The 23920-nt window shown below is 46.6% G+C and overlaps 1 protein-coding gene across 2 annotated transcripts in view; it reads right to left on the bottom strand.

Annotated features, from left to right (window-relative positions):
• The window catches only part of LOC126539266 (phospholipid phosphatase homolog 1.2 homolog), a 50307-nt gene that overhangs the window by 18426 nt on the left and 7961 nt on the right, over positions 1–23920 (bottom strand). For both annotated transcript variants that reach the window (XM_050186050.3, XM_050186049.3), the window contains exon 3: positions 460–620. In XM_050186050.3, the coding sequence (XP_050042007.1) occupies positions 460–620 (161 nt within the window). The remainder of the gene's footprint in view (positions 1–459; positions 621–23920) is intronic.

The following is a 23920-nucleotide window of genomic DNA, read 5'->3' as shown; positions in this document are numbered from 1 at the left end:
TCGACGCGGACATGCGCTCGGATTCACAGGTAATCAATCCGTGCGCCAGTCAAGTTGACATAGTGATAACTAGTGCATCAACGTCTGTTACGCAAACTTTCGTTCACTGATTGATTGATCGGGCATGACTTCCCATGGCGACACGTGGGTCACGAGACACAGCGGTGGAGGGCGCCGCAGTAATTCCGTTCACCCGGGGCTCGTTAGCATACAGCCGAAGCCCAGTATAGGCCATCTTAGTATTCCGCCCCCTCGCAACGAGACAGCAGCGCCTGGGAGTCGAACTCGTGACCTTGTGCACAGCAGCGGCATACGACACAGCCACTGAGTCGCACACCATCGGGACTTTTCTAAGAGCACAGACCGTATGCGGAGTATACACTGAGCTTCGCGCTCATCCCGTCCTGCAGACGTGCACATAGTAAACAGGCGAGTCACGCGCCTACAGTATATACGCACCAGAGGTCCCGGCAGCACGATGACCAGCGTCAGGATCTGCGTGAGCGTGACGGTGTCGCCTCGGAACGGGTGCCGGATGTGCGGGTCGTCGCAGCGGAAGCCCGGTAGCGTCTTGGGCATCAGGGCACCGCGCATGGACGCCACGCATATCGCCAGCAGACCTGCGTCACCGGTGGAGAGTCACAATGTACACAAACACCCGATGCACTATCAGGCGCAAGCACAAGACAAGGGACTGAATCGGCTTGGAGCATCACTAGGGCGTACGTAGAGACACCCTTCGGAAGGACATCGGAACGGAGTGCGTACTTCGGCCCCGAACTGTGAATAGAGCAGAACAGGAATAAAACCAGAAGTATAGCCGCTTTATTCTCCGATAATAAACATCCCCCCCCCCCCCGAAAGTTGTTGAAAGTGGGACTTTTGGAACAACACACTTCGGGTGTGACGTCACTTCTGCGCAAGAACAATGCGCCAACGATTAGCAGGACGCATTTGGCCAACAGATACGTCGGCGAGCCCGTCTGAGTCGCTTTACCTTGCATGCTTAATTCCTTTGTATTCGCATTCCCTCCATGTGTAAAATGTTCAATGAAACCCGTTTTCCCATAACCAATGTGCCTATATGTATAACGAAGAAACGTGTGCGTCACTGGCTGTGCTTATCGAATGACGGACAGGTCTCCTCCATGCATTGCCATAGCCATAGAGTTTCATACAATAATTGGCCACAGCGCTCCACTCTTGCTCTGGGCTTATCACGCGTAGGCAGTGATGGTTTTTGGCACTTTTGTCTTTCTTGAGGGCGACTGGCCTATGTGAACGCCTCTGACTCACTTAGGCCCTCCGTGTGCGTGCGCGAGCGCACTGCAGCCTTCCTCCCCCTCCCCTCCCTCTACCTCATCTTTCCTTTCCCTCTCTCCCGTCCCCCAGAGTAGGGCAGCCAACCAGACGCATTTCTGGTTAACATCCCTGCCTTCTCTCTTTATTTCCTCCTCCCCCACAAACGCTGAATTCCCGCTGATTAACGCGAGTAATATAACTGCTCCTGCGATAAACCAGAAGCAAATAAGAAACAAGCAGATCATTGCGCGTTTGCTTCTATGGTTGCAACTGTCCCTGCCAGACCTACGCGCTATACAGACGCCTAACTGCATATACGTGGACCTGCACCGCGTGACCAGCACCGGATACAAGCGGAACAGGAACGACGGCGCTGATTATGTAAACACGAGTTACCTTAATGCACACCCAGCTGCTCGCACGCGTGTGCACGATGCTTAATCCTCGCCAATCCGCGTACGGTGCAGCGAGACTCTCGCGACATGCGCCGCGGTGTTTGCCAACTAATCCGGGATAATCGCCCGGGGCTTTGGACATTGCCGGCTCCATTAGCGCGTAGTCTGCCTCGTTCGAATACGCCTCGTACGAAACTGCGTAAGAAATGCCCGGGCATAGCCGGTGCTGACGCAAGAACGAACGGCGCATACATGGTATGTATATGTTCTTTTTTTGTTTCCTTAAGCGAGCACCCAGTGGTTAGAGCGGGAACGTTTATTACCAGCTTTTTTTTTCTCATTAATGAGAATACAGGTAACGTCTCCTCTAAAATAAAGGAAAGAGGGAAAGAAACAAATGGGGATAAGAGGTTCGGTCCGCTCCCCTCCAACGATAATGAGCTTAACTCATTTCCAGCGTGAATAAAACATCCGATTAAAAGTTTAGTGTCTAAGGCAGAGGTTTTCAGCACAAGTTCGAGTAATAGAAAAGAAGAACGCTTTCGGGTGTCGTGGGGGAAAGACGAGAAATATATCGGCAAGACCGAGAGAAAGTTTAATGATAAGCGGAGGTCATCATTAAAGGTTATCAAGACTAGCTACAGGATTAGTATGCTGCCCTAGGTTTAGTATATGGTGCGGGAGGAAAGAGAGAAGGCCAACACACAAACGTGCGAATTGTGCAGAGAAAGAAAAAAGCATCGACGATTAGTTAGCGTCGCTGACACTGATCGGTTTCGGTAAGACGTTCATTACTAAGTTCTGTACTATATTTTGGTTCGTGCGCATTCTGAAACGTAGTGGAGGACTCCGGAAATTTCGACCACCTGGGGATCTTTTGATTGATTTTTAATGCAGACAGATAAAGAAAAAGATACTCTTTCATTATGATTATCATTATTTTCATTATTGACAGGAAATAGGGAGACGAAGTTCCGGAAACCTAGTCGACCCCTACGTCGTTGGCGCGGACAGAGCCCACTGTCGAACGGTCAAGCAACAACCGGTCAAGCATCGACGCGCTCAACGGCTATACACGGCGCGATATTCTCGGAAGCCTCAACGATCGAAGCTTGCGCCTTGGGATGAACTGTCCCGTCGACCGACACGAAATTCTCCGTGATGCCGCTCCCCCCCCCCCCCCCCCCCCCAAGGGCAACTTAAATAAATAAAAAAATTGCCGCTGACCCGAAAATGCGCTTGGCTTTTCTTTCTTTCCTTTTTGTTTAGATTATCTGTAAATGAGTTACTTCTGGCGCCGCCGCCGCGATCAAGCCGAAGTCGTGGCATTCTTCTCGGTTTATATAGCACAATGGCACGGCACACCCCTGCAGGAGGCTGGCACGCAACGGACGTTGTTCGAAAGTTTGCAGCGCGCCTCCGGAAGCTATGCGTGTCCCGAAATTGCCGCGGCCGCGACAGTCGAGCGAAATTGAATTCCTCTGCATGGTGTAGATTGTGCTGTGTGTGTACAGTGTTTAGGAAGTAGATCGACGCGGCCTACACTGAGCGCAGCGCCCGAAGGCGGCGCTTCTCCACGGGCCGAGCGTGTGTGTGTGTATATATATATATATATATATATATATATATATATATATAGAGAGAGAGAGAGAGAGGCTAGCGTGCGACATTTGCATAGCTTTCATGCACGTGCACATCCCAGTAGGGGTTACCACGCGATGCCCATACACGGATTAAAAGAACTATGTCTACAGGCTGCTTCCAGTCTTCTGCGCGGTTTAATGACGGAATGAAAGCCGTGCAATGGTTCTTTTTTTTTTTTCATGTGCCGTGGTCAAGCCCACCGCCTCTTTAGCAGCTTTAGCAGCACACAGTACAGGATGAAGAAATAAGTAAGCAGTTTTGTTTTTAGTTGCGTTTCGTTTCGTTGCGTTGCGTTGCGTTGCGTTTCGTTTCGTTTCGTTTCGTTTCGTTTCGTTTCGTTTCGTGTTTTTTTTTGCGTTTCGTTTCGTTGCGTTGCGTTGCGTTGCGGTGCGTTGCGGTGCGTTGCGTTGCGGTGCGTTGCGTTGCGTTGCGTTCGTTCGTTTCTTCAACTATAACGAGGGAAATGAGTTTGCGGTATTTCAGCTTACACCAATGGTTGAAGCCTGGCTACTCAAAAGATATTCAGACTGAATGTCGAGGTGAAAAATGCGCTGTTGGCTGTGTCAGAATGCCTGGTCTCCCCCTAACATAAGGTTTTTATTTTTCTAGCTGCACCAAATTTTTAAGAAGTGCCTATGGCAGACAGCACAATTCCACTCGTTGAGGCAGCCATTACGCCTTACGATAAATAAAAACGCTGAATTCGATCATTAATGTTTACAGTAATTAACATTGTAATTAATTATTTTACGGCGTGCATATTGCAATGTACGAATTGTAGCTAGTGAGTATGCAAGGCATATCGACTTGGAACGAATTCTGGGGATGGCACCGATGTGCAGATATGAGCCGTCAAACTTGCGGTAAAGAATACACTGTCATTCCACTTACACAAAAAGAGTGAGAGAGAACGACGGAAAATAGGCGCACTAGAAGACACGCACAACAGTCGAGAAAGACACAGGACAGGCGAAGGAGAGAGAGAGAGAAAAGAAAAGAAAAAGGAAAAACGCTGTTTTATGCACAGAAGCACACAAATAACTGGAACGACGACGCATTTAGTAGGACCTTTAGGAAATGAACCTCTCGAAACTGGTGTAGTTCTGAGAATTCGTTCAAAGTGGATATCGCCTTGAGAACTCACCGGCTACAACTCGCAAATTTAGATATGTGCCATCAAGTAATTATTTAAAAGGTTACTGTAACTATGTTAGTTAATCACTTCGGCATTTTGTTTTCTCGTAGAAAGAATGGTCGTCGCAATGACTATAATTTATCTCATTGATTAGAAATGTGCAATGTGCCATATAAGCAATCTATATTTTTAATTTGGTCCAGCTAAAGCGCGCGCGCGCACACGCACACGCACACGCGCACACGCACACACACGCACACACACACACACACACACGCACACGCACACACACACACACACACCTGGTATATAAGTATATACGGTAGCTGGCTGAAAAACTGGAACCGACGTCACTGCGTGCATATATTTTATTCGGTAGGCTTTTCCGTTCTCTCCTTATCCGCTCCCCTTAGAGGCGGTTTCCAGCTGGTTTCCGACTCTTCTATTAACGTTGTAATATCAAAAATAATAACATGACAATAACAAGTTGGCCACGATCGAAATACACGAGATTTAAGACGGTCTCACCAAACTCTGCTACCTAGTTCGCAGCTGCTTTAATTCAGAAACCAAGCACACACGACATATTTTTTTCATCCTCTAAGCTTCCCCGCATTTTAAAAAAATTATTTGGCACGTGGAGCATATAGCCCTTTCTACAAGGTGAGTGAGTGAGTGAGTGAATAAACTTTATTGTAGGTCCGGCGAGGACGCGAACTCGTCGCGCACCCGGCTAGTCCCACGTCGGGACCGGCAGGTCTAGCCCACCGGTCCGGTCGCGGGCACGCCGGACGGCCAGGATTTGCTTTTCTAGAGCGGGGCTACGCAAAAGCGAGTCACATGCTCGGCCAATTTTTTTCTGATGTCGCTCAGAGGGCATAGAAGCGGTATACTAGGGAACTGTCCCGCGACCCGAATCGCACAACACAGAGGTAATGTACAATGTAATCGAGAGTTCGACGGAAGCCAATACTAATCATATACTATACTATATACAATACTATACTATACTGCGCTATACTAATACACAATCGATGTCGGCGTCCCTTTTCTAACATAAGGTGCGATTTTCCACACGCAGTTGCAGCAACACGCGCACCATTGTGTATACGGCCACGTTTAAGGCCCCGCCCCGCCTGTGGCGTCGTCTTTCCCGCGCTGCCAGCAATCGCCCAGCCATAAAGCGCCCCTATAATTTGGTACTGCGTCAATGTGGGCTTTGCCGCATCGAAGGCAGCCATTACGCAACGCAGAGCAACGGAAACAGACCTTCCCGGTAGCAACGAATATATATATATATATATATATATATATATATATATATATATATATATATATATATATATATATATATATATATATATATATATATATATATATATATAGAGAGAGAGAGAGAGAGAGAGAGAGAGAGGAAAAAAAAAGGGAAGAGCGAATGAATATGGATACAATAAGAAGAACGGGAAGATATTTGAAGAAAGGAAGCAAGCAAGAAAGTAAGTAAGAAATGAGCATGCAGGCAAAGAAAAAAGCGACAGAATCAAAGACAAAGAATGAAAGAAACAGGAAATAAGAAAAAGGAAGCGACACAAACAAACAAACAAACAAATAAATAAACCTTGCAGCCAGCCGGGGTCAGGCAGACAGATAGACGGACACAACGAAAGTAAGACGCAGACAGCGAAAGAACACAATGGGTGAACAAATGAATGAACGGCACGAAGAAATTAAAAACGCACGGAGAAGGCAAGACGGAAACAGGCGAACAACGAATGAGACAACAATCGAAAGAAAGAGCAAGTACGCCCATCATCGCGAACAAAAGCCGCGCGAGACACAGGCTCGCTCTGTCCCGTCGGTCGCGATCTTCTTTCGGGGCCCACCGCCGTCGCCATGATGAATGCGTCGGCACCACGGACGACACACAGCGACACACAACGGCCAGGCAGTTCCGCCTACACTACAGCAGAGGTGGGCGCGGCCTGCTTCGCGATCGGGTTGCGACGCCTTAACGCAACGCGGACTGAGTCGGACATCCCCAGCCCGGCGTGACGATTACCGATTGCCACTGCCACACCGTGTATGTAGGGCTGGCCCGTGACGCAAGGGGGCGCCAATCGCCATGGGACGGTAAACGGCATCTTTAATAGCACCGCCGAGAGGTGGAGACAATGTCGCCTTATCGCTAGCGTACCTCGCGTCCAACGCTGCTGGACGGCTGGATCGTTTTGGCACGACGCCAAGCGGAGAAGGAACGCATTAAAGGAACGCGCGACGACGTTAAGGATAATGGTTTCGCGGAACGGGCCTCACACGTGATTAAAAAGAAAGGTGAACGGGACGGTTGTTGGGACGCAGAAAGAAAGCGTTCTGTCAATTTAAAACGAATACGCCCCGACAACACATACCGTCACGCCGGGAATGAAAACAGACGGGTCTTACGCTTAATTACTTGAAAAATGCGATGTGGGGTCGAGGGGGAACTGCGGGCTCCAAATGTAATCTAGCTCAAACACAAAGCGCCTGTGAATTAATCTACCCGGCACGTATGACCTGAGTACACTGGCAGATGGACGGATGGCTGGATACTATGAATGTTTCCTTTGAAACAGGGTGGCGGTCGATGGTACCAAGCTGTTCATACGAGTGTGTACCTTTTAGCTGCGTTCATTACCGGCCTTTGATATCTTCGCATTAACGAACCATCGGAATTGATAGAAATTTTATCACTTTAATACCTATTCTTCATTTTCTCTGCTACAGCGCCTCCAGTACTCTACAACCATCTATTACTATCCGCGACCGCAAATTCACCCACCTTCCAACTACTATTCTTAAGGCTCATGGCCTCGGGCAGAGTTACTATACGTCGTCATTGATCTCTGCATGGATACTACGACGTGCAACAACGTAACCGGACGTTTTCCGCGGAAGGAGAAAAATTGTAATTTAGTTTGCTTTCACGAACATTCGTTGCGGTTATGTCCTGGCCTGAGACGTGCTCGACGTCACCACCTGAACGCAGCTCACCTCGTACCACGATACCGCAGGACTCCTGGCGTCATAGTTCTTACCAGCCCGCCCTGCTGTGTAATACGAAAATACTGTCAGCCGGCATGTCGTAGGCGGAGGGAGGTTGAACGAGGTGGGTGGGGTGGACAGGGCCTCTTTTCTGAACCTGTCAGTGGTGTGTGTGTGTGTGTGTGTGTGCGTGCGTGTGTGTATACATTATATATATATATATATATATATATATATATATATATATATATATATATATATATATATATATACATATATATATATATATATATATAGTTACGGGGAGGAAAAGACTTATAACATATTTCGCATCGAATGTCACTCAATATGGCTACCTACCGAACCACACGGACATCACTGATCGTCGTCGTCTTTTCTCTCGTCATCTTCATCGCAGACAGCGCCTCGTAGCAATATATATATTGACGGGGGAAACTTTGGGGGCGAAGGTGCATTTACCCAGCACTTCCGCCACTAATGTCAGGGGCGAAACAACAAAGACAGTCCACGTCGTTACCGGAACAACACAAAGAAAAATATTCTCCTCTTCCAAACCCCAGGCGTGTACGTGCCGCAGCGGATGGCTCATACGTCATGGCATGTGTCAATATATATATATATATATATATATATATATATATATATATATATATATATATATATATATATATATATATATATATATACATATATATATATATATATATATATATATATATGTATATATATATATATATATAAGCTAAGAAAAAGGAAGGCGAATACAAATAAAGAATCCTAACGACGAGTTCAGCGTGTTCTCCTGTAAATGCTCTTTGTGTACCGTTTTAGAGTTGTATAAACTATGGCGTGCACCAACCGGGGTTGATCCTATTCTGGACAGTGTCACACTCCGCCGTATCGTCGAATTCCCCAGCTCGTGAGCTCTGATTGGTCCAGAGGGCTGGTACGGCCTCTGCCATTGGCTCAAGAACGCTAACATGGCGGAATTCGACAACGTGACTGAATGTGACAGCGTCCAGAACCGCAAGAGTTTCAAACACCACCACCAACGACAACAACAAGAAATGACCAGAGGAAACTGAGTAGCTAGTGTTTACGGGAACTGCAAGTATACTATATGGGAATGATGGGTGATACATAGATTTGTCTAAATGTTGTCCTTCTGGCTTCAAACGGCTTTGCGACTTTACGAAATTGACAATATTTAAACTAAATATGCGTTATAAATGCAATGCAATACTTCGCAGTTGTTATGCATGTGCTCAGAGACTCATCGGGTAACCCGATTTCTCGGAAATATTGGAAAGCGAATCGTAATAAGTAACGCCACAAGAACGTCTGAAGACATTAGCGCGAATATTCGACAAATCAATGTAGTACTGCACGTCTTCCTCATCGCAGCTGCTTGATTAGTAGCGCCAGGGTTCCCTCCAGTAGTAATTTTTGTACGAAACCTTACACGTCCAAAATAGTACTCTGGCACAACTATTATACACCGTTCCGAGTACTAGCACAACTTCCGCTATATAGTAGACTCCACCGAAACGGAACTCGAAGGAACAGGAACGAGCGCACCGTTAATCTGAAGTTTTTATTTAAGCGAATGACACAAAATTCACCACGAATCGTTTTATTCGGAAAGCGTCTGAGTGTCTCGATGTTGCCCTGTAGCAAAGAGAGACTTTGCGGGCGCTCGGCTTCCCATATCGTAGCCTCTTTGAGGCAAGGTTGTGTTCATGCGCGGAAAAAGAAGGAAATCGATATGATTCATACATACCAACTCGCCCAAACTGCCACGCTTTTTATTCTGCACAGTGTTCGGGCTCATCATATCGCGATATAGACTTTCAACTGGATAGCTTGTCGTTTGAACCGAAACAGAAACACCCACAGTAATACCTATGTCTTCGTCAATACGCAGAAATAGTCGTTACCCCCGAGATTCACCAATAAGATTTTTTTTTCAACTGTCTCCCCAGAACAGGCAACAAGGGCATCATCGGAGGTCTCTTATTCGTGGCTGTGCGAACTAAGCAACAGTGACAGCCTGACCGCAAGATCGTACCTACTCCGTAGTGTTACTCTCTTCCTCCTCGCGAATCATTATACTTTCCGAGCGAAGTCCCTATGATGTAAGCACCGTTGCAACTTCGATATCTTTAATTTCCACTAACCTTGCCGCAACACCCTGATGGATTGGAATTTCTTCATTATCTATAGCATCACCATTCGACATGTTTGTCGGATATTTTTTTTTCCCTGTTCCGAACGTCGATGAGGTAGGTGGCAGTGTCGGTAAAGCTACGTTTAACCGGAGTTCACGTGCAGAAACATGGTTTCCGTTTAACCGAAGTTTGCTAACATTGTGCCTACATATGGGCGGTCGACCAAGGTTGATACCGCTGCTTCCTTTATCCGGCAGCTCCGGTTAAGCGAGTTTCGTTGATCCGTTGTCAACTGTAATCTTCCTCGCCGATCGCTGGGCGACCGGATCAGGAACGGGGTGGTTGCGGCGAAGCCGCGAACCTCTTCCGCGAATTGTGCGACCGCACCACACGAGAAACGTGGATTCCTGGCAACGGGAGTGAAACTCGGAACGAATGACGCCAATCGGCGTGTGACTTCCCTAGTCTGGCGGGGCACCCCCCGAGGGAATTGTTTTTCTCTTGTTTTTTTCTCTCCACCTTGTCTCGGAATATCGCCAGAGGTCGAGAAAGTGCGGGGGAAACCGCGCGACCTTGCGGCGGTGAGCTTGCAGGACGCGTTTTCGTCGCCGCCGACGCCACGTGACCTTCCCACGACGGCGCCGTTGCAAGTTGCTGGCACGTTCACTGCTGTTAGTTCGATCCCGAAAGATTAAAAAAAACAAGAAGAAACGATTAAGTAAGAGGTACGTATATAGGAGGTCTTGACGCTCCCGTGTAAAAAGACCGGTTCAGAAGACGTCCGACGAGAAGGCGACAAACACGCCAGCCTTGTTCGATTATAAGGCAAGCACACAGATTAAGAAAGATTAAGATTAAGAAAGAAGAAATAAGGAGTAATTTGTTTACACGTTCCTTGCCTTATGTAAAAGAAAAAGAATGAAAATTAAAGAGAGGAAAACGAACACAAGACAATGTGACGTTGCCGAGGAAAACCCAGCTCTGAACGAGTCACACGAGGGAGAGATAAACACATCGGATTTCTCTGTCCGAGCAGGTTGGCACGGCTTTCTGTTGTGGGACAGCGCCGGCAAGGTTGTTTGGCTTAGTTTGATTACGCATACCGTTAGTCCTAGTAGGCAGTGTAATAGGAAGGGCAAGAATGTCTAGACAAGCGAGTATTGTGTACGAAGCCAACAACATCGTTGTAGTATGCAGTGTAGTATAACCGGCGGTACTAGCCTGGCGGTTATATGGCGTTACCCTCTTGAGCTCGCGGTCGCGGGTTCGAACCCCGCCGCGGCGGCCGCGTTTCGATAGGGGCCAAATGGAAATATATATATATAGAAACGCTCGTGTACTTAGACATACGTGCACGTTAAAGAACCCCACGAGGTCAAAATTATTCCCGAGTCCCCCATTCATATACGGCGTTCCTCATCCATATCAGATCGTGATTTTGGCACGTAAAAATATAGAATTTACTTATTTTTAATGCATAACAGAATAGTTTACCGGTCGCCATGTAAAAAAAAAAGCATTTAGGCAAGCACCATAAGTGACAAAACGATCGACGTTGTAACATATTTTTAAAAGGTATGACTGGGTCGGAGGAGAAACACAAGACAGCGACATCCGATTCACGGATGCGAGGCATGCAAGTCGCTTTCAACCAACAAAAGAGGAAACACTAAAGGAATCACAACAAAAGAATAACACCGCGTTCATGACTGCGAGGTGAGAAGAAATATCACTCGCATGCAACTAATACAGTCGAGCGCCTGCTACAACGAACGCGTCTACAATGAAATGACCTGTATATAACGAAGGAGAAATTCTGTCCTGGTTCTAGTGTGATCCGTGCCGTGCGCAACCTTTACAACGGAGTGACCTGTATAACGAATATTTTTGGTGGCCCCAAACACTACGTCATGAAGTCGTCTGAGTGTAATGAGAAGCCGCCAAAGGACGCGCGACTGGTAATGCACACGTAGTCAATCTATACCGCGTTTTATCGCGTTTTGCTGGACCCAACAAAACTCCACTCACTCACTCACTCACTCACTCACTCACTCACTCACTCACTCACTCACTCACTCACTCACTCACTCACTCACTCACTCACTCACTCACTCACTCACTCACTCACTCACTCACTCACTCACTATACCACGTGGTTATATGGCCTGCTGGCGTGAACGAAGAAAGCGCTCCGCTTCATACGCGAGTCGACATAACTGCACGAATGGAATTCTAGCCCATGTTTGTTTGAATGCTGCCCAGTGGTTTAAAGGACTTTGATGACGATGACGATAATGATTACGACGAAGATTATGAATGTGCCGTCACGTTCTGTAACAGCGCATTGTAGCTGTCCCACTGTTTTTTTTGTCTATTCAACAAGTCACACGCATTCTTCGACAGTTCACTCCAGCAGTCAGCGCACGCACAGCATCGATCCCGAAGCCACTGCCGGTTTTCCGTTGCGCCCGTCAGCCCCAAGGCGTGAGCAGTAAAGTATAAACCCCATGCAAGCGATCTTGCGCGCGACAGCGACAAGCGACGCGATGGAGATGGCTGTCGCGTTCGCTCGTCGCCTACAAGTTGTACCCCATGCGAGCGATGACCTCGAGCGGCGTCTTCCCAGTGTTGCCGGTATGAGGGCAGCAATATAGGCGCCGAAACTAGCGTGACGCGTGCTTTATTAACTTAAGTTGATGTGTTTGACTGTAAAAAGCAGCATAAAATATTTCTGAAAGTCTTGCAGTAGGTTCTTATCATTGCACGTATAAAAATTCTATCGTTTGCTCGTTCCGTGCGACAATCGGAAGTACTTGAGTTATGTACATCCAGTTACGGCTTCGCGCTATTGGCTAGACGAGCGACGTGTTCTAGATTTGCAGAACCGAGCGATTGCGAGACAAGACCGAGCGATCTGTTCACGCGACGGCCCGATCCGCCGCTCGAAGCCGTCGCTCGTCGCTGTCGCGCACAAGATCGCGCTCATGGGGTTTAGCCTTTATAGCGCCAGCGAAAGCAGATACGGCAACAACAAAACGACCTGCATTCCATTAGTAAAAGCAAGCAGCGTCTCGTCAACCCATCTACATATCCACGTGCACAGATTGCCACCTGTTCGAGGCGAACGTGCAAGACGCGAATAACGAAAACAGAAGAAAAAAAAACATAGAACAGACCAAATTATAGCCCTTTGCGTGAAGTTCGATGCCCGACGAATGAGATAAGCGCATGAGTCAAGTGACGCGTACGCAAGAGAAACATTTGAAGCGAAATGTATGAACGTGACAGGAGTGTATATAGGTAAGAAGAACCCGAGGCAGGAAGGTAGTGGTGCTCCAGGATTCACTGTACACACCCTTGGCGCGTCCACGCGGCACCGCCAGGTGTGGAAGCCATAGCGATCTATAAGCGACCTCCTGGCGGTTTTTCAATACAAGCGAATAAAAAAACAAAAATAAACAATAATACAACCAGTCTTCGTTAATGCGCTTTCGAAGAAACTTGTTTGTTTATGTGCTTTTTTTTTTCGTGCCGCGTGGATGATCGACACGATTGCTTCAGTGCTATAACCGTACCCGAAGAAGTAATCGAAACTCTGGCCATAAATACTCTGCCTTCTGTCGAAGTACAAGTCACACGCACGTTCACAGATATAAAAAAAAAATTAACCGAGATCTAAATACACTTTGAAATCATAGGGATTCAGTTTGGTTCCCTCATCGTAAGGGAGGCTAATTAATCGTCTGCTTGCGGCGATTGACAGGATCGACTTATGTCTGGTTTCACAGCGAAAACAGCGCAGATGCCGCCGTCTGCCAATTCTGTTTTTTTTTCAAATGAGAGTTAAACGAACTCGCAGAAGATCTTCGGCACCTTGCTGTGTTTTCGAGGCTGGCTTTATTTTCCTTCTTTGTGCGCGCACGTGTTCGACGCAAGGTCGCAGGGCGAAGCCGTGCATTCAGGGAGCAGGTAGGGGGTCCAAGTTTCCAGTGGTCCGAACAAACTGATTTGCCATATATATATATATATATATATATATATATATATATATATATATATATATATATATATATATATATATATATATGTGTGTGTATATATATGTACGGTGTGCACGTCTTTAGAGAGACGTGCCCTTTGTCCTCCTTCTTTGAAAGATTCTGTGTAACTCCAGACTGTTCCACAGCGTTGTTTAAGGGGCTAGAACGCAGAAAATTACACTTGCAAATCGACAAAAAAAAAAAAAAAATAGCGACAGCGAACACGTCGTCTGCGAGATCGACCTCTGCAGATTTGCTCAATCCGAACGCGCCCCGCGGTCGCTAATGACGCCAACGAGCTACAGTCAACCGCACGAGTGGCCGTTATGGTTACAAATGGTTATATGGTTACTTTCCTTTCGCGGCGAGCTTCGTGCGTCATTAAAAGGGGTTACATAGAAGTTTTTCGCGACGCTAACTGCATAATACCGTTTTAACATTCCTAAGCAGTGTTAAATAACGGGTACTTCTTTTTTTCTCTCTCTCTATTTCTTATACCTCGCTGGGTATCTCGAAGGTCATGCACTTCGCCCATACAGGCGGCTTTAGCAGGCGGACGCGCGAGACGTTGCCCTTCGATACAGCCGATATCGAACCTTCAAAACGAGACGGCGATTGCTTTGTGACGCAGACACAGGTACAGCGCATAGGCTTCGAGGCCTATGCGAGGACGTAACCTTATTACCGATGCAGTGGTAACGGCATGGGGTTGCTATTTCAGTCCTTACGTAAGGAGATCATTAGACAACGATATAATATATATATATATATATATATATATATATATATATATATATATATATATATTCTTTTCCGTACACCATACGACAGCACGGCGCATACAGTGATCTTAATTTACTGTTATTTATATACATAGCGACGGATGAAGCAAGCTGTGATTTTGCGTTTACCTTCGCGTTGTATAAGGCTACAAAATCCAAGAAAGAATTTCAAAATCACGAGTGCTCTGATTTCGTTAGTATACGAATATTAACGCATAATTGGACCACCTATAACTCCTGCAAATTTTTGCGTATTTCTGGACGCTCGTGAAAGGAGAACAAAAAAAAAAAAAAGATATTCTCCATAACGCGCTTGTTCGATCGTACGTGTTGTTAACACGGTAATGAAAATTCCGCGTGACATATTATGTAGTGGAATACTACGCCTAATTTCAATTTCAATTTCTTTTTCAATTTTATTTTCTCATCTTACAATACAGATGGAGGGGTTCGCGCAGCGTTAGTGCGTGCGAAAGCCGCAAGAAACGGAAACGGCAAAATCAAAAATCAAAATCAAAATCATGTTCATTTTTCCATAGAATATTTGGAAAAATATTAAGAACACGTTCATATTAGCGTGAACGAGAGCACATTGCCCCGCATATGTATACACCTTCTATACAGTATATGGATATTTCTGATTATGCACCTGTTGCGTTCTAAATCTCACCTTACACTTTATTGAAATTAGTTTTGGTAACTTAATTTGCTGCTATACGGTTGCGAATGCTTCCCAATCGAACGTGTTTAGTATAACTGTAGAACCTGCAGGGCAAAGACCCATTGCAATTGGTCTGTTGAAAAAAAAAAGAAAAACGTTTTGCGAGCACAGCGTGACGTTTGTTGTCACCACATTGCTCAGAAACACAATCACGACGTAAGCACCACGGATGCGAAAACAACTGTTGCTTAACGGTGGTCACAGAACCCACGCGCTACACAGCCGATTCGAGCCGCTTACTTGCAGTTCTTTTTTTTTAATAACGAACTACCTCCTACAGACAACTATTTCCGAAGATACTTTCCTTACTTCGAAGTCGCTCGCTAAAGTACCGCCAATTGTTCTGTCATGTCGCTAAAAAAAGTCGCTGGTCGCTAAATCTGACGACGAAATCGATAAAATGGCAACACTGGACTGATGATGGGAGTCACCGAAACTTGCTGATTTGATCACGTGCTTTGCTCATGGGCGGACGCGTGATTGCTACGCTTCAAAATGTGTTGCCGAAGCGGAACGGTCTCACAGCGTTTAATGAACCTCGCTTCACGAAAGCTTCGCTTCGCATTGATTTGAACGCGTGCGTTGGATTTGCACAATTTTCTGTTATTCCGTTTCATTATTGCTAATTATGAGACACGTCGAAAAGAGAGCTTCGCGAAACTGTATAAGACGTCAGAGAATGGTGAACAAAAGAGCAGGTCCGAGATATGGAGAGAGAGATAGAAAATAAATGAAAGTATACGTTAATCAGAGGTGGGCCCGGTTTGCTACCCTGCGCTAGCCAGACAACTAAACGTAAGGGGAGTAAAAAGAAAAGGAAGGTTGGAGAGGAGGACGTCTCTCGCATAGGTAGCGCCAGCAGAGCACTGCCAAGGACTATTATTGGTCCTCTGGTGACGAGCGACATTCCAACCGAAAAAAGTGCAATATACTCTGCGTTGTTGACTCTCCACACTGCTGCACGAACAGAGATGCAAGGAAGGCGAATGATTCGCTAAAACGTTGGCGGCGGATATCGTTGTGCTTTCCGTTGAAGGGCTAAAGAACAGCGGAGCGAGAGCGCTTGCGTTTTAGCATATATATAGTAACGACTGTATTAACTCGAGAGCGTTAAGGGCCCTGTGTCGCAGAAAATCCAGCGTCAGACGTCACTTTGAGAGGAAGAATTTCAAACGAAGTTCCGAGCCACGCATACCCAACAATACACTCTTCCACCACCTAAGTTGCTCAGGCATTGTCCTTCATTCTTTACAAAGTTATTCCTCGGAATTTCGAGAACGGCAGCCCACAAACAAATAAATGAAAAAGAAACACCGACAGCGAATATCTTTTATGTTAGCTCTTCTCAGACTGAAACATTAAAAGTGCGAAACAATAACAGAAGGTCGACCCACGCAAGAGGCCGCGTTTCTACCAGAAAGCTCGCCTTCGTACATAGCGTTCGCCGTCAGCGTTTTCCGGTAAACGTTACAGTTACGTAAGCTGCAGCTGCCGGGAAGCACGAAAAGTAGTCAGGGGTCTTTGAATGCTATCGCGTTCCACTCCAGAAGGCCAAGCTTAAGGGTCCTACAAATTTTCTAACAGTAATTCATAATTAATTCTTCGTTCGAATTAAAAAAGAGAACTACTCGTCTCCTCCTGACAAGCCCTGCACATTAAATCGCACATTTGTCTTCAATCTTTTTCTATATGAGACATTTAGCCCTACTGCGAGGCCCTCTGCGCATGCGCCGTTTCGCGGGACCGCGGTAGACACGGCGAGAGACTGACGTCACCTGTTGCGTCATCGCGTAGCGCGCCAAAGCGTCGAATTACGTTAATGATGCAGCGAAGAATAAGGCTCTCGGAGAATTGAGCATCGTCAGCGTGAATCACTGACGCTAACGCCGCCGCGGTGGCACCTGCTACGTGGAAGTCGAAACACTTTCCTGGCTCGGTGACGTCGAACGGCTGACTTCAATAACAATGACGAAACACGGCTAATAAATGGTGTTTCAAAGACCCGACGTCTATGACGTGTTTCTTTCTCCCGACGCAACTTCCGCCGCATTCAACCGGCGAAAGCAAAGCCTTCGAGATACGTATTCTAAATACAGAGGACGTCATCTTATCTTCGTAAGCTTAAATTAATCAACATTACAAGGTTCACCGGTATGTCCCATGACATATATTTATGAGAATGAAGAACAAAGGTTTTCAACTGTGTCTGCCACTCCAAAAGAAAATTGACCGAGTGTGTAAAACTGTAACGTGGCTGCTGACTGACTTGGAACAAAAAAAAAGTTTCTTTTTTGTTTTGTTACAGTTAATCTCTAATGGATATTTTGTGCTCCAGACGCATAATATTGAAGTGCTATATTAATCATTACACGATCGAAATGACGGCCGCATGTAAGACTCCGAAAAAAAAAAGTAATGTCATCGGCATAAATTACGTGTTCTGCATCAAGAGCGACCATTTCACTAACGTTAATATAGAAGTTAAAAAGATAGATTATCTTGCACAGAAACTGCTTGCATTGTACATGTCAAATACGATTTTATAAGGGACAAGAGTATAACCTCGTACATTATAGAGTTTGGACTGACTCAATAAGGTGAAATGGTTGAGGCGGTCAAAAGCCTTCGAAAAGTCAAAATATAAACAAGCGACATTTCTTTTTTCGGACGCTTGCATAACTAATTCTACTTGCGCCAAAAGTGCATGCTCTGTAACTCTGTCCCTTTGCGGAAACCAAAAGTTTATGTGAAATGAGGGAGAATTCATTAGCAAATTTTGCATAAGCCCAGCTATGTATTATCATTTTTTTATATATTTTCGAAAATGCCGGTAGAATAGATACGGGGCCGTAATTTGTCGTCATTGTCTCCTCCCTTAAAAAGCGCAGCACTAATCCTCGATACTCGCATTGTTAAATTTTTTTTTTTTTAGAAACGCGCAAGATTATTTTGGACTAGAGCGTTGAGCCGATACAGAAGGCGAGAATCACCCGTCAAGTGCTTTTCGAATACCACGAGATGGCATGAAAATCCAGCACGCAGCGTCAGCATGCCAACCTACAACCCGATCTTATACTTTTCAATCGGTGTTTCGGCATGGAATTGCAGAATTTTACGACATCAAATATGAGGAGACGGTTACATTGCTCACGTCCATGGACATACTGTGCTTCCAGCATCTAACTGTGGTATTTGGAAAAAAAAAAGTTTTTAACGTTGGTGATATGCTACCCGGCGATAACTGACCTGAAAAAGCACTTTATCATACTTGAGCTATCTTCTAGTATCAGGAAGGTATCCTCAACTTCACTGTCTGTTGGCAAGATACGCATACGGTTGTTACTAAAAATAGAGCACCCTCGATTACCCAGGTATCTATCACCGAGCCGCGAGTTGTGCTACCGCCTATATCGGCGTCGAGAGGGGTCTCGATCGACCCCGGCCTTTGCCGAATTCGCGAACCCGAGCACGGGCCGACCGACGCGAGCATATCTCGCAGGAATTACGAGATACGAAGCCCGCCGCGGACACAGCAGGAAATCTCTCTCTCTCGAGTTCGGTATCGTTTCATTTCCTGAGCACGCTCTCGTTTCCTAGTCGATCACCTTTCGGAGACGGGATCCATTCCCAACTTCCGGTGTACGGCCGGCGTCGGTCTACGTACTCGCGGCATCCACACGCGTGCGCTGATTGGGCACGGCATTCCGTGTCGTTCGACCATTGGTTGCTGCGGTGTCGCGTGATCACCGCGCGGCCAATCAACGCGCTGCGAAACGCTAGCGTCGGCGCGTGCCGAGAAGAGCGGTGTCTGCTGGAGCAGGAACTTGACAATGATAAAGAAAGAGAAAAAAGAAAGAAAAGAAGAAAGAAAGAAAGAAGAACAGAAAGAAAAGAAAAGAAAGAACAGAAAGATAGAAAGTATAAGAAACGGTAACAGCCCCTGTGTGTCTGGGGGGCCTTGCCGATGTTCTGCGGTTATAGCGTGAAGACACCTGATACCGCCGGCCAGGGCAACAAATTAGCAAAAAAATAAATAAATAAAACGCACGCATTGCCAGCACTCTGATTTCTCCCGCGTGCTATAATTGACCGGTGTGCTTCATAACACGCATCCCGCGTCAATCTACGGTGCGCTAATTATAGCGACATCATACGAACGAACCAGGGTCTCTCTATGCCCGTGAAACGGTCCCGCCATCGTTTATGTTGTCGCCGGTTTTGCCTGAGCACACGTAAATTCCATATTTCCCGGATGTCAGATCGACGGATGTATACGCGTTTTTTTTTTTTTTTTTTCTCACAAAGATATTTCAGAGATACCGTTAAAACGAATAATAGAAAGATAAGATTTCAATCCAACGACGCCGCTCGTGGAACGAATACATCCTTCACAGAGGTCATTTAATCCGTTCGCAAATGTTAATTCATCCTTCGGTTATCCATAAAATGAACGCGTTGCCGAATATCTCTTTCTCCACAAAGCCGCAACCATTCCTAGCAATACGATCCACACGCATGGGCCCGGGCTGATCAATATGCGGACGTTGCACACATACTGAGTATACTGAGTCACGCTGCACTGCCAAGTTGCAGTAAGCGGAGGTCTTGTGTCGTGGCGCCAGCGCAACGCGTCACTTGTCGGCCGTGCATACAAATAACGTCGTTCCGTCGGCCATAAGGAAGGCCCTGACCAATGCACCTCAGCTCGGAAACAGAATGCAAAGCACGGGGGTGACCGGATACTGGAACAACAATGTGTGGCTACCAGCCTGGTGCGCATAACAGGCTTGCGGGAAAGATCAACCTTGCCAATTTTTGCACTTGCTTGACTACACTGCTGTGTATATACCCCTTCCCATTTTTCGTGCAATACGCTTTCGTTGAGCGTATATACTGTGTTGTGAAATCCTGCTGGTTGAAACTTTCCTTCTGACTTCGCTCTCTAGCCCCACTGTTAAAAAAATAAACTGTTACTGCAAATAAGGATCCGTGACAGTTCCACAACGATGCAGTTTAATGGCGTTCGCAGTTTGCTTTTGTTGACTGCCCGGTACGGAGACGGCTGTGGGTTTCAATCAAGGTGCTTTCTCAAGAGTATAGCTTTATCCACAGCGTCCTCTATCAGATCGATGGAAAGCAAATTGTTGTTGTTGTTGTTGTTTAGCGGTTAAAATACGCAGGACAATATTGAGAAGTACGCAGAATACTCGTGTCCTGTGAGCTTCTCGTTCTCGTCCCGAGTCTTTTAATAGCGCTAGCATAAACGCGCCACGATCCTGCATTCTGCAGGCATCTCGCCAACGGCAATCGGACGCCTACTTAAGGAGCAGCAGTAGCAGCAACAGGGCTCTAAGAAAACGGAAAGCTGTCGAACCAGTGTCGTCGTTAATGCGAGGTTCCGTTATTCGGTGACGTCAACCCACTTGCAAATCACTCCAGGGACTGGCGGCGATATATTCTTGCTTCGCTTTGAAAGAAGAAGAAGAAGAAGAAGAAGAAAAAAAAAGAACACCGAGTGAACAACGTTGTAGATATAGCTCAAATTGTAATCTACCTACACAGTTTCTTCGAGTAGAGAATTATTATGCACTCGATTGAGAGCGGCTGAAAAGCTTCGCTGGAAACGTTTCTTTCTTTTTTTCTTTTTTGTCGCTCGCAGGGCTGCTTAATGCGGGGCAGCTGCGTAATCCGTAATCGTTAATAAAAATTCTGTGAGAAGAAGCCGTCTCACGATGACCGCCGGCGTTAATGCGATTAGCATTCGATGGCGACATAGGGGGACACCCTATTGCCGAAGACAACGTTATGTACTGTCTGCAGCGGACGAAGTATATACACTGTGAAATAACTGACAGCCGTAAAAGTAAATAAGAGTGTAAATCTGCCTATAACTCCGATTCGTACACCCTTTTGGACGTGAGGGTGTGGGTTACAGACCTATTTACACCCTTATTCACTGTTACACTTTAAGGGCGTACAGATAATATTTAATGGCTGAAAGGTGGAGAGGTCGGCCTGAGTGAAGTGCCTCTAGCCTGCTACTTCACACTAGGGAAGGGGTTTAGGGACTAACAGAGGTAGGATGGGAAGAGGAAGGAGGGTGGTGGTATGGTGAATAGGATGAGGGCTGCACAGCATACACTGTTTCTGTGCATTGCGTACGCGTACACTTCACACCACAGCACAGTCATCTTAACGAGCAGAGGTAGAAGTTACTGCAGTGTAGCCAGCGTAAATAGTTTAACAGTGTAGGCTACGAATATGCCGATCGCATTAATGCACACCCATGCACGGGCCACAGCGCCAGCACAGAACACAGCAATCACACCTTGGGCCGCCACACAAAGATAGCTTCACTGAACGCAGCCTCCCAGTCTGCAGCCAGTTTTGTCCCGGGGCAATGTGGAATTGGGGTTCAGTATATGTGTGGCTTCGAATGAACTACGGCGCGATTGTGTATAGACGTCGCTTTCAGGCGTAAGGCTTTATTTTCGTTGTCAGGCGAGAAGAGCGCGCATTTTCGCTTTTATCATTTGGGCATGCACCTATGGAGTGCGCTCGCAGCGAACCGATGGAGGTTATAGATAAAGATACCAAAGGAGGGGGGAGGGGGACTTTTCAGATAAGCTGTCACTCAAATCGGCTGCACGCAAACTAAGGTTCCGCGTAGAAGTGAATGGAAATAACGAAGTCGCAACATCCAAAACAAACCCTAAAGACGCCGAAATGGAGGAATACGCATTTTTTTTTGTCGCCATGTGAGGTTAGCTATAACGTTCATCTTCTTAATCTAAATACACCATTACTTAAGTATTACGTGTAACTGGCTCACGGAGGCAACGGCGGTTGCGTTTCATCTTGGTTTCCTTGGGTCCTTTCCCTTTTTTTTTTCCTGGTTCCTTCGGCCTTTCCCATTCTTTTCGCCTATTCTTAACCTTCATATGACACGTCGCAAGATACGAATAAACCTGTTGCGAGTTTGCGCACCATCCGTTTTCGTCATCGTCGTCTTTGTTTCTTCCCCGTCCCCGTCATTATAAGTACACAGCGCAACAAGAAACTACGAACGGCCCAAATCAGCACACTGTTGACCGTTAATCGAACCTTCGGCACGGATAAAGTGATCGGCAGAACTCGTGCTTAAACAGCAGGAGCGCCACGCCCAAAGAGCCTGCGCCGAGAGCCTGGTAAGCTAACCCTAACAGGATACAAAGCTCTACGGCACCATTCCGATATAATTGGATTTCTGCTTAGGAAGGGTCATAAACTCCTAATGCGTTCCTTCCCTGCTTCCTGCAGGGTCCTCACGGGATGCAGCAGAAGACGTACGATCCACAAGTCTTGGCTTGGCTTGGCTCGGACAGATGGGGAGCGGGGGTGAGGGGGCAGGGAGGGAAGCAGAGATGAACGATTCATCAATGTGATGACCAGCGGCAGCCATTATAGTTGCCGGCGCATTAAATACAGAACGGGAGGTGCCCGATTAAGGGGTAATCAGCCGGCAAATGAGGTCCGTTCGCTCCGGTGGCGTTTCCTGCTGACGACGGCCGAAGCGCGTCGCGTTTTTTCTTTTATCTTGTTTGCGTACCCCGCGCGAAAACGCGCATTCCGATGCCGACGAAAGACGAACAGCGTCAGCGTCTGTAAGGAAGGTGACACCACTGCAGGTATAACCGAGGACTTCCGCGGAGACCGTTATTAGCTAGAGTTTTGCAGATTTCGTTTTCGTTTTAACTAAAGAGACGCAACTGACACTACAGAGAAACAACGAATCAGTTTAAACGGATAAATCTGTTATCTAAAAAACTATATTTTCGGCAGTTTCGCGGTAATGTGCCGATTGCGCGCTGGTATCGCGCAATCTCGGCATCCATAATCTCGGAGGCCATATACGGTACTTTGCCGACAATCTAGCCCTTCGCTATAGCCGTCGACATACCGGACGCTATATACGGAAATCGTAAAAAAAGGAAGAACAAGGAAACAAACAGTCTACGCCGCAAATTACCACTGCTAACTCTCATGTATGCGATATCATAACTAAGTTACACCTGCAGAGTTCAAGCACGCTCAGAGATAGCCTACTTATATGGTATAAGCGTACGATGACATGCGTATATAGATTGTAATGGCTCGACAGCTACGTGCATCACGGCCGCCACCTTGCACTCTCCCACATCAAGTTGATGCCCTTGTACCTCGTACTTCTTCAACAAACTTGCGATTTCGCGCACACTGATACACGCTCAAACAAACCTCGAGTTTATCGCTAGACAGCTCCAAAGTGGGTGAAGTCCCGTCTACGTTAACGCTATATAGAAAAGAAATGCGTGACCGATGGTGGGACCGGACCGCTGTCTTCCAGCCAATCAGCACGATTGCTCTATCTAACCATTATGCCACGATCGCACACATCCTTATCTGTCGTGCCGAAGTGATTCTTTGAAACGTCCGGCGCGCGTTCCGTCACGTGCCACGTCTCTCGCATTAGAGAGTTTTAGTTTAGGGGACGCAAGCGGCTTGCGTCCCCTAAACTAAAGCTCTCTATTCTTTCCGCGTGGCAGCTGTTATACCGCTTTGAGACGCTGCGTCAGACATGCATCTGACTTCGGGATCGGCCCATATTCTATTGGTCAGGATGGATACACCTACAAATCAACGTGCTTAAGTTTTTTTTTTTTTCATTGCATT

The sequence above is a fragment of the Dermacentor andersoni genome, chromosome 11 (genome assembly GCF_023375885.2).
Source record: "Dermacentor andersoni chromosome 11, qqDerAnde1_hic_scaffold, whole genome shotgun sequence".
Taxonomy (NCBI): domain Eukaryota; kingdom Metazoa; phylum Arthropoda; class Arachnida; order Ixodida; family Ixodidae; genus Dermacentor; species Dermacentor andersoni.
Note: the sequence above shows the minus strand (reverse complement) of the source record. Positions and strands in the feature narration are given on the sequence as shown.